The 15,575-nt window shown below is 44.9% G+C and overlaps 1 protein-coding gene across 1 annotated transcript in view; it reads left to right on the top strand.

The window, feature by feature from the left end:
- KIAA2012 (KIAA2012 ortholog) overlaps positions 1-15,575 on the top strand; it is a 140,673-nt gene that overhangs the window by 39,857 nt on the left and 85,241 nt on the right. The window contains exons 9-11 of the mRNA XM_017884416.1: positions 1,044-1,193; positions 4,686-4,862; positions 8,355-8,465. Coding sequence (XP_017739905.1) covers positions 1,044-1,193; positions 4,686-4,862; positions 8,355-8,465 — 438 coding nt within the window. The remainder of the gene's footprint in view (positions 1-1,043; positions 1,194-4,685; positions 4,863-8,354; positions 8,466-15,575) is intronic.

The following is a 15,575-nucleotide window of genomic DNA, read 5'->3' as shown; positions in this document are numbered from 1 at the left end:
TATATATATATATATATATATATATACATACACACACACTTAATAAAAAGAGAGACAAGACTATTCACAAGATTGGGTTCGATCTGATTATTTTCCATGATGACCCTGATAGGAAGGTGAGGAAAACCACCAGGCCATCATGAACCAGATTCTTAAAACCAGATGCACCGAGCTTGCCAACACACTGACAATGAAACATAGGAATCAGGTACAAAGAAAGTGAATTCATGGAGTTCTTCCCTCATTTATATGTCATGAGGACCCTCCTTTAAAAGCATCAGAAGCCTAACTCAAAATGTGTTAAGCAAAAAGAAAGGAAAGGGGGAAAAGGAAGGAAAGACAGAAGGAAGGAAGAAAGGAGAGAGGGAAAGAAGGAAAAGGAAAGAAGGAAGGAAGGAAGGGAAGAAATGAAGGAAGGGAAGAAAGGAAGGAAGGATGGGAAGAAGGGAAGGGAGGGAGGGAGAGAGGGAAGGAAGGAGGAAGGAAAGAGGGAAGCGAAGGGAGGGGAGAGGACGAAAGGAAAGGAGGAAGGAAGGAAGGAAGGAAGGAAGGAAGGAAGGAAGGAAGGAAGGAAGGAAGGAATTGGTTCATGCAAGAATCAGGTAACTGCAGGAGCAGCTGAATCCAGGCCTCGGAAAATACGTGCGCAGTACTTGTCTCTCAACTCTGTTAGCTTTTCCTCTCAAGCAGGCTCTTACCATAAGGTGATAGAGACGTCTTCCTGCAATTCCCTGCCAATCTCCTTCCTGTTAACCTCTATAGAAAGGATATGCCTCTTAAAAGCTCTTGCAAAGTGCAGAAATCACCCGTGATTGACCGGACTAGGGTCATGTGCCCACCTCAGAACCAATCTCTCTGGCTAAGGCAATGAGGTACTCTCATGCCAGGCTTCAGTTCCATGCCCCTCTCTGGAATCAGCAAATGGACACTGCTCCAACCAAACCACATGGTGTGAGCAAGGAAGGCATAGGTCCCCAAAAGAAGAGACATTAGGCAAAAACAACAGACCTCTGCTACAACTCAGCCTCCTCTTTGTCTCCTAGGTGCTCCACACCCTAAGTCAGAACCAGAAAGAAGCAAAGAAGCCAGGCCTGTGTGGAAACCTCCCCTAAAGCATGTGTCCTTAGAAATGCCACGGGAGTTAATGGTGCATCTCCCATTGGACCCGGGCAGGGACACACTCTCACCTCAAGGTAGCTCCTCCCTCCCTCCAGCATCCCTTGGGAACCTCACTCTGAAGGGAAGCAAGGCAAGACACACAAGGGTCCACAGCCAGGGAAAAGGAGGCTGGAAGGGAGATTAGTTCACTGGCAACCACTGGAAAATGGCCTTTGTGCAGGCAGCAGCTGCCTTCACCAAAGTGCGGCACTAAAACTAACAGTGTCCAGTTCACCAGTTACCTACTCCCTAACTCATCCCACTACTAGTTTCTAGTTACAGATGTAGAAAGGCATCAAACTTCCTGAAAGTTTGCTGCATGCCTGACAGTTTATCCTGTATTTTTAAACAATGAAATTTCATTTCTAATCTGTTTATAAATAGATATTTATTCATTAAAAAGTCCATAATATCAGCGGGGTGTGGTGGCTCATGCCTATAATCCCAGCACTTTGGGAGGCTGAGGGGGGTGGGGATCACCTGAGATCAGGAGTTCGCCAGCCTGGCCAACGTGGCAAAACCCCGTCTCTACTAAAAGTACAAAAAGTTAGCCAGGCATGGTGGTGCACACCTGTAATCCCCGCTACTCAGGTGGCTGAGGCACAAGAATCACTTGAACCCAGGAGGCAGAGGTTGCAGGGAGCTGAGATTGTGCCACTGCACTCCAGCCTGGGTGACAGAGCAAGACCCTGTCTGAAAAAAAAAAAAAATCCATAATATTGATAAAAGTCTTCACTCCAATTTCCATGACATGTGGACATTTGAAAATATACACATGGGTGCATCTAAGTGTTTGTGTTTATGTGTTGGATAGGTTGGAAGTAACAGGCCATATTTAGAAAGCTCCCCATTTTCAGAAAACTGAGCCTCCTTTCCAAAAGGCATGTGCAAGATGACAGTATCACAGATGTCAAGTGACCTCTGACTGCTGGTATCAGAAATAGGAAGATGCACATTAATGTGTTTGGAGTTCTTCCTCTGTGCCAGGCACTGTTCTTAGTTTTTAACATGTATTCTCTTAGGTACTCCTCACAGCAATCCTCTCCTCCTTTTACAGATCAGAAAACAGAAGCCCTGAGAGATAAGTAGTATGTTTGAGGTCACATAACTATAAGTGGCCTCACTAGAATTGGAGCTCAGGGCTTCCAGTGCCAGAATCCATATTCTTACTCATTATACTACATTCCCTTTCAGAATAAGCCCAACATAGTGACTTCTCTAACTAATACCAAAAAAATAAAAAAGAATAAAAGAATAAACCAAACAATGAACCTAGATCAGGATGTCCTCAAAACATTTAGAGAATGTCCTTTGATTCTTGAGGCAAAGGCTTATTTGGTCTATCTCTTAAGTGGGAGGTAATGATCCTAAAGACTTTAATGTTTCCTTTTTTAAAAAAATCCAAATATGGGCAGGGATCACCCTGCAAATAGAGAAAAAAGCACCTTTCTGTTTATGGGCCACAATGCGAGGTGCACAGCTGGAGCCATGAGATAAAGGACACCAGTGAATTTCATCTTCCGTAATGTTCATTTTGCACTGCCCTATACTTGTTTTGAGCTGCCATGTCCACCAGGAACTGAGTACCAGAACTTGTCCCTCCTCTGCTACTCTGCCAGGAGGAAACTGGTTTAAGAAGCCCCTTGGTATAAATTATGCATGCGACTGAACCTGGGAGTAGATGCAGAAAGAAAGGGACCTAAAGAGGCAGTTCCAGCCGTGCGCTGGCTCACACCTGTAATCCCAGCACTTTGGAAGGCCAAGGTGGCAGATCACCAGAGGTCAGGAGTTCGAGACCAGCCTGACCAACATGATGAAACCCCATCTTAACTAAAAATACAAAAATTAACTGGGTGTAGTGGCACACACCTGTAATCCCAGCTACTCTTGAGGCTGAGGCACAAGAATTGTTTGAATCCAGGAGACGGAGGTTGCAGTGAGCCAAGATCATGCCACTGAACTCCAGCCTGGGTGACAGAGAGAGGCTCTGTCTAAAAAACAACAACAACAACAACAAAGAGGCAGTTCATCATGGCAGTTGTCACACAGAGGTCCCTGCTGCATGGGCATGTTGATGCTGAGTGGCACTGCTCCATTGCCACAGAGGCGGCACATGCATCCACACATATACATATTTTTTATTTTATTGCTTAACCACCTGAGAGTAAGTTGCAGACATTGTACCATTTATCCCTTATCAGCACGTATCTCCTAAGTCCAGGAATATTCTCCCTCCTAGCCACATACAATTACCACACTCAAGAAAGCAAACACTGGTATAACAGTACTTTCTAATTTCTAATTCATAGTCACATTTCTCTATTTACACTAATAATGTTCCTTTATTATAGCTTTTTTTCAACCTAGCATTCAACTCAGGATCATGCATTACATTTAGCGGTCCCACTCGATAGAATCTTTTCATTGAGAAGAGTCCCCCAGTCTTGTCTTTCATGACATTGACATTTTTTAAGAAGACAGGCCAGTCGCTTTGCAGAATTACCTTCAATTTGGATTTTTCTATTTCCTCATAATGAGATTCAGATCAAACCTTTTTGGCAGGAATATCACAGAGGTGACGTTGTGTCCTTCTCGGCCCATCATATCAAGGGATGCAAAATGTCAGTTTCTTCCATTGCAGGTGATGTTAAATTTCATTATTTGGTTAAAGGTGATGTCTGCCCCATTTCTCCATTGTAAAGACACTTTGCCTCTTTTTAATGAATTAGTAGTCTGTGATAATTTGAGACCACATGAAGCCAATTTTTAAACCCAAATATTAATAGCAACTATTGTTTTAAATGTGAAATAAAGACCACTTGCTCTGAAAGAGGCGAAGCCAAGGCCTCAGTCACTTGGGTTCCTGTGTTTCCTGCTTCCTGGAGCAGACCCTGTTGGTGTTGAGACGAGAAAACGGAGGCAGAGGGTAGGGTATGCTCTATGGAATGCCATCGTCAATCCTGATGCCCTTTGACTTCCATCTGGAAGGTAGCACTTTTTATTTAACCCTGAAGAAGGAATGCGATCATTGACTCTGCCTAGCAAAACTATTTTGTGGTCAGAAATCTGTATCCAATAATCTCATCAGCTCTAAAGCTGGGATCTCTCTAGTCTGAGCCTTGGGACTGAGGGTGAAAGGAATTTGCACCCTCTCCAATCCTCCTTCCATCTCAGGATTTCATCCATAAGACGCGAATAAAAACAACCACCACTCAGTTCCTCCCAGTTCTTGGCAATTTTCCAAATGAACAGCCACGATTCTAGTCAAGACTCATGTCATTTTGGCCATGGGAGATATCAGGTCCCTGCTGCTTAGCAGGACTGGAAAAGAGGGACAAACCTGAGAATGAGTAGAATAAACCATCCTAACACCAGGACGGCTTCTCCCTTCTAGCCACACTACAATTACCCGTTCTTCATAGCAGTCTTCACACAGAGGTCCTTTAACCACGTTAGAAGAGAGCTTCCTTCTCCTTCCTGCTGATTCTGGTTTCTCACACAGGCTTTTTCCCCTTTTGCTTTAAAAGATGATGATGCCCCGCCCCACGATGTGGCCCCACAATTGGATCTTCTACCCCCGATTAAAGGGAAAAAAAGTCCCGAGAGCCAGAAGGGCCTGGATAGCCCTAGGACATCAGGCCGCAGCAGCCCCCCATGTCTCCCGCACATGACAGCGCCCAGGAGGGCACTGCCAGCAGCTCAAGGTAACCATTCCCAGGGTGCATAGATGCCCCCCACTGGCTGGTATGTGGCTCATTTCCAGGGCCGTGTGGCTGCTGTGATATAAGTTTTCTGAAAGGCACTCCATTGAAAAGGGGTAATTGACACTGTTTCTGATGATGTCAGTGGGATTAATGTTCTCCATGCATATTCCTAAAGGGTCAGTACATGTTTTAAGGGTTTGCTGCACCGACATGCACTGCCACGCTGTTTTGTGCTTTCCTCACTCCTGGCAGCAGCATTTGATGACACAGCTCCCTGCGCTCCTGGGGGAGACACACTACTGGATTTACCAGGCACACTCCAAACTGAGCCATAACCCTTGCCCCCTGAGGCAAGAGAGCCCGATGAGCCTGCCAACAGAAGAGTCCCCAGACAGAAGTCAACTCCAGCCCAGGGCAGAGCCTATTCACAGAGAGGAAAGGACCCTGATTCCTAGGGAAGGGTGAGGCAGGGCAAGGCCATTCCCTCTAGCTTTTAGCCTTACTTAAAGTGCTTATTCTTAAGGAGCTAATAGTCAAGGAGGGGACTAAGATGCTTATACAGAGCAATAATGCAAGGACAGTGCAAGAGCAGCTCCCCCAGGGCTTCCATCTAAAGGTAGCTCATAGAGCAAAAATTTCCTAGAGTCCAAGTTACCCCGGAAAATCCCTGGGAAGGTGCCATGCTGGAGACTGACAGACCATTTTCAGGAACGTGTGGTCCAGGCAGCTGTTTCTCCTTCGTTGAAGGCTTGGACTGCTTTCTCAGTTTGGGCACCAGATGAAGGAGATGACATGTGTTTGGGGGACAGATTGTATAAAGAAAGAGGTACCTCTGTTAACAGCAGAATCACACTCAGGGCTGGGAGAAACTCACACTTTTGAGAGGCATATGGGAACAGAGAGCCATCATGGAGGCAACAGATTTCACATCTTTCATTTCATGCTCACTCAGGGACAGAATGCCTCAGTATTTAAATCAGTCTCGCTTGCTCTCTCTCTCTCCCCCTGCCCAGCACACCCCCCTCTCATTCTCTCCCCAGAGCATATATAATTGAATTCTTTAAGCATAAATCAAATCCACAGATTAATAGTTCCATTCTGTGTTTGCAGCTTCTGTTTCAGGCTGAGATGGTCAAAATTAAATCCCTTCCTTCCCCGCAACACTCTCTCTACCCCTGGAGACACTGTTTTCACCTAGAAACCATTCCAGGGTTGGAACCTCTCTTTCACAAACCTCTCCCTTTATACTTGTGTGGCAGCAATGCTCCTTTAATTCTGATGCAAATGAACCAAACTTGGTGTACTGTTATGTCCCCACCTGGGGCCTTCCTAGGAAGTGGCATGGCCTGGGACAAATCACAGCAAATGGATACTCATACTTACTTTAGACATCCTTATAAAGGGAGAATCTGATTAGAATAAAATGCCAGTGGCCAGGTGCTATGGTTCATGCCTATAATACCAGCACTTTGGGAGGCCGAGGTGGGTGGATCACAAGGTCAGGAGTTCGAGACCAGCTTGTGTAACAAGGTGAAACTCTATCTCTACTTTTTAGTAGAGATATTTTGTATTTTTATACAAAAAAAATTAGCCAGGCGTGGTGGTGCACATCTGTGATTCTAGCTACTCAGGAGGCTGAGGCAGGAGAATCACTTGAACCTAGGAGGCAGAGGTTGCAGTGAGCAGAGAAAGCACTATTGCACTCCAGCCTGGGCAACAGAGCAAGACTCCGTCTCAAAAAAAAAAAAACATAGAATGCCCAGACCAGGACTGGGACAAGAGAGCGGCCTGAAGCCTCAAGTGTGTGTGTTGGGTGTATGCATGTGTGTAAGTGAATGTGTGTGGGATGTGTGCTTATATGCCCATGTGAGTACATGTGTGTGCTTGTGTGCATGCATGTCATTGTGCACATCTATATAGGCATGGCTGCATATGCACGTACATATCTATATATTCAGTCTTGTGAATGTATGTGTGTCATATGCTCATGTATGTCACTGTTCATGTGTATGGGGGTGTGTGTGCATGCCCTGTGAGAGTGAATATGTCAGTGTGTGTTTGTAAGTGTGCATGTGTATGTGTGTGCTCCTTAGCATCCACTCTAGCTGGTGGCCTGCTAGTCCAGGTAGCTGGACTCCTGGCCCCTTTGTCTTGGAGATGGGGAAGGTAAGTATGGTATAATATGAATAAATTTGGTCTTTGTCCTTGGTTTCTATTACTAAGCTAAAACTCTTGGAATTTTCTGAATGATAGTAGTATCTTTTGTTATTCATAATAAGCCCCTTTGAAAACACCTGAGTTTATGCTAATGAGGTGACATAGGGTAAGGCCCCTAGGTAGCCTCATGATGGGGCCAGCGACCAGAAGGACCAGCCACAACCTCCAGGAAAGGGGAGGGGACACTGGAGATCAAGCTCTTTTTTAGCTGTTGACCACGAGTTGATAAGCTTCAGCATTGCTGAGTGTGTCTAGGTGGGAGGGCAGCAGGCCCAGGGAGGGCATGGAAGCTCGGCACATCCTCGCCCATCTCTTCATCTGGCTGTTCACATCCTTTCTAATGTCCTTTATAAATAAGCCAGAAAATGTAAGTAAGTGTTTCCCTGAGTTCTGAGCTGTCCTACCAAACTGTTGAACCCAAGGAGAGAGAGGATTGTGGGAGGCCCAATTTAGAACTGGTTGGTCAGAAGTATAGGTCACAATCTGGGACTTGCAATTGGCATCTGAAGTGGGGGGCAATCTTGTGGACTGAGCCCTACCCTGTGGGATCTGACAACATCTCCAGGTAGAGAGTATCAAAACTGATTTTAATTATAGGAAACCAGTTGGTATCTGCTGGAGAATTGTTTGGTATGGGGGAAACCTCACAATCTAGTCCCAGGAGTGTTCTGGGTTGAGCATTGAGATTCAAGTGGGGAATAAATGACTTCTTTTTCACTTTTACAGTCAGGTTATAAAAAATACCTTCAATCTTTCTAAGTAACTAGGGAGACATAGCATCCTTTTCCTTGACCTGAGCCCCTGGCATCACCAAGCCATCCCAGTATTTCATCTAGAGGTTATGGCTGTGTATGCTGAGTACTGCACAGGACATCTGACAGAGGCGGACAGCAGAGGCAGGAAGCAGGAAGTCCTGTTCCCAGGGGCTGGGCTGCACACGGCTGAAGGAAGGGACTCCCTTTCCTTCACACAGAGTGCCCATGCTTGCTTAGCCCTGCCCCTGAGGTAGCCAGGCTCTCCCGAAGGCATGATGTAGGCGAGTGGCAGCCCCTCCCTGTTCATCCCACCTTGACCCCCAGAAGGCAGAGCCTGAACAATAGCCCCGCTTTGCTGAGTCCCAGGAATAGGGCTCACACTATACTCTGGTGGGCACCTGAGCCCACGTGCATCTATGGGTGTGTGCCCACAGGGGACTAGAGGAACATGGCCCAGGTTCAGTCTGTCTCCCTCACCAACATGGTGTTGACACTGCCCATGTTTGTGCTTATTTTCAAGAAGATTCCAGCGACCCCACACTGGGACACTTCTTGCTGGGTCCAGATGGAGAAAAAGTCTGCCTGTCCCTCCCAGGGCATACCCAAACCGAGGCGCTTCCATCGGGTAAAGGTAAGCTAACACATTCCAGGGCAGCCTGGTTTTTTTTTCAAAGGGGAAGATGTTACCTGCAGCTTCCAAATTTTCCCAGCAGCAGAGACATCATTAAAAACAGACGCAAGTCAGCCAGTTTCTCCCCTTTCACCGACACAGAGGTGCTTCTGTAGCTCAGACACAATGATCCAATGTTTGCATAACAAGTTTACTCTTGCTGGAGCATTTGGAGAGAGAAGTTCCAGTGGAATGGCTTGGAAGAGGTCTAATGTGCCACGCTGATGCCTTGATGAGAATGATAAAGTCCTTTTGGTATTTGCCCAAACTAAACACTGCCTTTTCTCTTCTTTCCAACCACCCTGCAGAGGTGGAGGCGGCTAATTGGTAATCCAATCAGGTATCCTTGTTATGAGCATTGGTTCATCCCTGTGAATCATCTGGCTCCTGACAGATAGCAAGGCAGTTTCCAAAAACCCTTCTGGCATGTTCACTTTTTAGAAAAGAGATGCTGCCTCTAGGCAATAGCCATTTTGCAAAGGAAAAAAGAAATGAAGTCAGAGGGTGATGAGCATCAACCACCCAGAAACCACCATGATGTGTATGCATGAGTCTGCAGCCAGCAGGCCCCTTGATGTGGGAGATTAAAAGCTGCACTCATTTGGGGGGTTATGTCATGACTGGCTCAATAAAAAGAGCACGGATTCAGAGCTAGGAGATTTGAGCAGCTCTGGCCTCGCCTCTAAGTTGCCAGATGACTTTGAGTCAGTCCCTCATCCTCCCTGTATCCAAGGTTCCTCCACCAAAATGAGAGGATTGATTCCTCCTCTGAGAAATTCCTTGACCATTGCTGCATTTTACATCTGTGTCCGCCGCTATTGAAGCAGCCACCTAGTATATGGCTTTCCAGAAAGTAGAATGTATTTGATTCCAATTCAGCATCAAAGAACTTCCATCAGCAGTTGGTTTATACCAGGATATGAGTACAAAAATATCTTGGTTCTGAATTGGTGGAAGCAGGAGTTAGACAGGTGGAGGCCGCTGTCAGCATGACACAGCTGGTGCAGCAGCTGGAAAGCAAATATGATTCTGTTCACCTGCTGCACATTTGTCCGCTCTGTTCCAGGAGAAATAGTTCCCCCTTTTGGCACAGCGAAAGCTAGAAACAGAAAAGGAAATATTTAGGCTGTAAGTTTATTGTCACCATTGTCAATATGATGCTTCAGCCATTTCAGTATTCTTGGCACCTAGCATAGTCCCTGACATATACATAGAAGGATCACAATAAATGTTTAGTGAAATTTTTTGAAAAATATTTCGCCGGGCGCGGTGGCTCAAGCCTGTAATCCCAGCACTTTGGGAGGCCGAAATGGGTGGATCACGAGGTCAGGAGATCGAGACCATCCTGGCTAACACGGTGAAACCCCGTCTCTACTATAAAATACAAAAAACTAGCCAGGAGAGGTGGCGGGCGCCTGTAGTCACAGCTACTCGGGAGGCTGAGGCAGGAGAATGGCCTGAACCCAGGAGGTGGAGCTTGCAGTGAGCTGAGATCCGGCCACTGCACTCCAGCCTGGGCGACAGAGCAAGACTCCATCTCAAAAAAAAAAAAAAAGAAAAAAAAAATATTTCAATAATTTCCATGACATGGAGAAAGAGAAAGATGAAACTTATGCCGATAAATGAAGACTTGCTTGCCATCTTGTCCCAGTCCCACAGACGGTATATTTAATCCTACTTGCCTCTCAAACCTAAAGGCATTCACTGCCCATGCTTATTGAATGGAATGAATGAATTGAATGAGTCTAGCCACTGACCTTCTCAGCCTTTCCTCCATGGGCAGTTGGTTGACCTTCAGTCTTGATGGTGAACAGGATGTTGCCCAGAAGGTGCGTAAAAGATCTTAAACCCACATCTTCCTTATAAGGGTCTGACTTTCTAAGAGTATGCATTACATGAGCCAAAGAGGTTTTTGGTTGGCCTTTTTTTTTTTTTTTTTTTTTTTTTTTTTTTTTTTTTGGTCTTTGGTTTGGTTTTTGGTTTGGTTTGGGAGACAGTATACTGAAAAAACTTTTCCTCTCACAAAATATTAGGTTGGTGCAAAAGTAATCGCAGTTTTGCCATTACTTTTAATTGCAAAAACCTCAATTACTTTTGCACCAACCTATAATTGCTCCAACCACACCAAACTCTGTGCAGATCAGTTTGTTCAAAACCATCTTAATCACTGTTTCCACCCTCCCCTTCCAGCCTCATCTACTATATTCCAGCCCACCCCTTGCTCATCTCTTTGATGGCCTAAAAATTCAGTCTTCATTCTTTTCTCTCCAAACTTTTGCTCAAGTTGCCCCCAAATATTTAGAATAGCTTTAAGTTCATCTTTTCTGGAACATTTTCCTTAATAAATCCACCTCATTGCACACAACTGCCTAGATGTAGCCTCAGCCCCATTCCTCTCTCTCTTTCTCAATGCCGCTTTTGTGATTATTGTATTTATCTGCATCTGTTTTCTGTTTAGCTCCCAATATACGAGTCCTAGAGAACGTCTCATCTCCATCATATGTCCAAGAAAAGCGTGTTGATTGACTGAATACCCCAGGTGCCACAAAGGAAAGTTCTTTAGGGATCATAGTTGTTGTTGGTCTTTTTTTTTTTTTAATTAAAAAAAAACTCTTGAGTAAAGGAAGGAATATGATCCGTCTGATCTTTCTGAGACTTCCAGGCTCTGTCAACAACTATTTGGAAATAAATTCTTAGGCAATTAGATCATGATATCTTGCTTTCAGACAGCATAGGGAAATGAATATAAACCTTCAGAAGAAAAAAAAAAAGGATGTGAAGACTAGAGCTGGAATTTGACCCTTTTGGTCATATTGGGATATTGCAACATTTAGAAAATTGAAAGTCTTGAGAAAGGAAAAGTTAACTTGGAAGGATACAAGTCAAACCATTGGATATGCCCTCCGAATTGCTTATCCTTGATTCAAATCCTTCATGTACTTCCCTAGTCACAGTGCCAGCAATAGAAGTTTTCTCTCAGAAGTTCTTTTATTCAAAAGTTTGTTTTACAAAGAAGTTCAAGGATGTTTATGCCAGTGATTCAGGTTGGGCATCAAGTCCCATGTAAATTTAAATTCCTGGTCTCTTTCAGAGTTTCTGTTTAGTATTTGTTCTTGTTCTAAATGGATTTTTACCCTCAGAAAATATTTTTTGGGTGTTTTTTATATTTTTAGACAGGGTCTTGCTCTGTCATACAGGCTAGAGTACAGTGGTGCAATCATGGCTCACTGCAGTCTCAAACTCCAGGGTTCAAGCTATCCTCCCACCTCAGCCTCCAAATAGCTGGGGCTACAGGCACGAGCCACTATGCCCAACTTTTTCTTTTTTGAGACAGGGTCTCCCTATGTTGCCCAGGCTGGTCTCAAACTCCTAGACTCAAGCAATCCTCCCACCTAGGTCTCTCAAAGTGCTGGGATACAGGCATGAGCCACTGCACCCAGCCTTTCTTGATTGTTTGTTTGTTGTTGTTGTCGTTTGTCATTTAATTAGTATCCTTCCCCCTTGCAACTCTTTCATAGTATGGTGGTTTTAAAATACATCCACAAATTCCTTGACATTTCCCCTTCAAAAGGGAAAACTAATTCTTCTACCCTTGAGTGTGAGTGGGATATGATGGCTCACTTCTAAATAAAGATAGACTATGGCAGAATTGATGGTATGTCACTTCTGAGACTGGGGTCCTAAAAGGCACCAAGGCTTCCTCCTTGTTCGTTCTGTCTTGGATTACTCACTCTGGGGAAAGCCAACCACCATGTCTGTGATGAGGCCATTCAAGCAGCCTATGGCAAGCAGTCCACGTGGCAAGGAACAGAAGCCCCCTGCCAACAGCCAGAATGAACTTCCCAGGCTTGTGTGGGAGGTGCCTTGAGAGGAGATTCTCCAGCCCCAGTCAAGTCTTCAGATGACTGCATCCCTGGCTGACATTGTGTCTGTGATCTCATGAAAGGCTGCCCCAGAACCACACACCTAAGCCACTCCAAGATTCCCACAGAAACTGAGATATAACAAAGGTTTATTGTTTTAGGTTTCAGGATCATTTGTTTTGCAGTAATAGATAACTAGTATTCTAGATAACTAGTATTCTTGGTGTCATTTTGTGATGGTCTGCGATTTGGTTGACAGAAAGGTGAGTCTAAGAATATCCCAGCTGGTCTCAAAACACTGATCATTTAGGGGTAAACACAGGCTAAGTGATTGACTTTCTCTGTTCTTCCCATTTTTCCTTTGTGATAAGTTGGTTGTGGGACCCCATGAGTAAAAGAATCCTTCCATGTTGGTGGGGTACTGTTTAAATTATGATTTTCCTTAAGTAGCCCATCTGTTACTAGCTGTTACCTTATTGATGATGCCGAGAGATGTAAGGGAGGAGAATTAATTTCAATAAGGCCATATGAGGAAGAAGAAAAAACTCTGGTTTTATTCCCACCTGTACTGCCCAGGATTTCTGTGATCACAGGCAAATAACTTCATTGCCTTGGACCTCAGCTTCCTCATATGGAAAAAGAGGAGTTGGTATCAGATTCAGTCCTCACAGCACATGTCCCGTCGAACTCCAATTCCTCAGAAGGTTAACAGGCATTGTATAAAAAAGGACAGGTTCTAGGGCCAGATACATTTGGAAACCAGTGGACCAAAGTTAAGCAGATCCCTTACCGCAGGACTTCCTAGAGCCTCCAATACGCTGATGTGCACCATGGTTCTTCAGGATGGGGATATGCACTGTTTCCCAAATTTATTTGATCACTGAATGCCTTTGTTTTTGGTAAAGCATCATGTGGATCTAAAAAGGTTTTGGCAAACTTTGGAAAATGCTAACCTGATGATTTCTAAGGTTCTTCTAACATGGCATGTTTCTAAATACGCCCCTTTCCCCAAGGAGGTTCTCTCAGTGGAGCAGTTCTTTTGTCTAAATCCTGAAACAGGATTTCAGTCATTCAATCATTTGTGACTATTATTGTTTTTATTCTCTAAACATCAATTCTGAATCATAGGGTCCACAATCCATCCATCTCTGGAAAGGAAGAAATACAGGAAGATAGGAGCCCCACGTGGTTATAGTGTACATTGTCCCTTATGCCTTTTCAGTGTTTTTCATAAACCTCATGAGAAATACTGTTGGCAGATGTTACCAGTACTAGTGATCTCAGGTCAAATGTTTGAATAAGGGAAAATGTGGCTGGATATGGTCTCTGGGCACCCAGCGTTTCCTTCCAGTGGGCCTTCCTGTATTACAGAGGCTAGAAGGCTAAAAACTACATTTCCCAGATAACCTCTGCAGCCAGGGGGCTGGATGCAAATTGTGTTCTGCCAATTAGATGTGCTTGCATGAGATTTGGAGGGCAGAAGTGAGGCAGAAGCATCAAAACTCTGGACACTGGGGCCGGGCGCGGTGGCTCAAGCCTGTAATCCCAGCACTTTGGGAGGCCGAGACGGGCGGATCATGAGGTCAGGAGATCGAGACCATCCTGGCTAATACGGTGAAACCCCGTCTCTACTAAAAAATACAAAAAAAAAACTAGCCGGGCGACGAGGCGGGCGCCTGTAGTCCCAGCTACTCGGGAGGCTGAGACAGGAGAATGGCGTGAACCCGGGAGGCGGAGCTTGCAGTGAGCTGAGAGCCGGCCACAGCACTCCAGCCTGGGCAGCAGAGCAAGACTCCGTCTCAGAAAAAAAAAAAAAAAAAAAAAAAAAAAACAACTCTGGACACTGAACTCATGAAGACTGAGCATAAGAGGCAGTTATTCTATAGTAAATCTGTTTCTTCTTTAAAATATCTGGGCAGTTTCTGTTCTGGGCTGAACCCTGACTAAAAAGCTCTCCTTACAAAAATTACAGGAGATTCCCATCAGGCTTGGCATGGGGCTAAGTTAGGTCTATCACATGTACCACAGTGTTGAGTGGGTGTAGAAGGGCAGGCTGTGATAGCTGTGCTTGTTCCAGCCTTCAGAAGGAAGCAGGGTTCTTTCCCTCACTGTAGTGAGACCAGCAAGGCCTCACGGCCCACTCTGGAAGGTGTCCTGATAGCCACCAGTAGAGAGCTGCTAAAACACAGTAGGGACTCTCCTTCATTTCCTTTGACAAAAACCTCTTGTGATTCCTAGAAACACAAAGACTTCCCTACCTCATAGGTAGCTGAAAAGGTGGCATCATCACCACTTTATGGCTTCCGAAGAAGAAATATATGAAGAATAATAGCTTGCAGCCAGGCACAGTGGCTCATGCCTGTAATCCACTTTGGGAGGCTGAGGAGGATGGATCACCTGAGGTCAGGAGTTTTGAGACCAGCCTAGTCAACATGGTGAAACCCTGACTCTACTAAAAATACAAAAATTAGCTGGGCATGATGGCAGGTGCCTGTAATCCCAGCTACTCAGGAGGCTGAGGCAGGAGAATTGAACCTGAAAGGCAGAAATTGCAGTGAGCTGAGATGGTGCCATTGCACTCCAGCCTGGGCAACAGAGTGAGACTCCGTCTCAGGAAAAAAAAAAAAAAAAAAAGGAAAAAAAAGAACAATAGCTTGCTTTGAATCCACTAGCTATTCATTTTTTGAAGACAAAATCCGTATAAAGTACTGAAGAATATATAATTTCTTTTCTTTTAAGATGATGGTACTTATGTCACTTTTTACAGAAGCTGTGAAGCTATGAATTCTACCTCCCTTGCATTTGTTCTGTTTCAGGGAACCCTAGAGTCAGGAGGGAACTTAGGCATCACCTTCATCAGTATTTAAGCAAAGGAATCATTTAATCAGACTTTCTGAGGATACTAGTAAATAAAACAGATAAAAGCAGAACTACCTGGTTGAAGTGGAGATGGTCTAATTATGTCCCTCCCAACTTCTCTGCAGCCCAACTAACTCTTCCCCTCCTAAGATGGTTCTAGGAGTGGGGGTGGGGGGCTATGCAGGGCCACTAGAGCTATGCGACAATTAGAAAACCTGCTGGGCCAGGCACGGTGGCTCATGCCTATAATCCCAGCACTTTGGGGGGCTGAGGTAGGTGGATCATGTGAGCTCAGGAGTTCAAGATTAATCTGAGTGATATCGTTTAGCTGTGTCCCCACCCACATTTC

The sequence above is a fragment of the Rhinopithecus bieti genome, unplaced genomic scaffold, assembly GCF_001698545.2.
Source record: "Rhinopithecus bieti isolate Rb0 unplaced genomic scaffold, ASM169854v2 scaffold_14229, whole genome shotgun sequence".
In the NCBI taxonomy this organism is placed as follows: Eukaryota; Metazoa; Chordata; class Mammalia; order Primates; family Cercopithecidae; genus Rhinopithecus; species Rhinopithecus bieti.
This window is presented reverse-complemented; position numbering and strand designations above follow the sequence as displayed.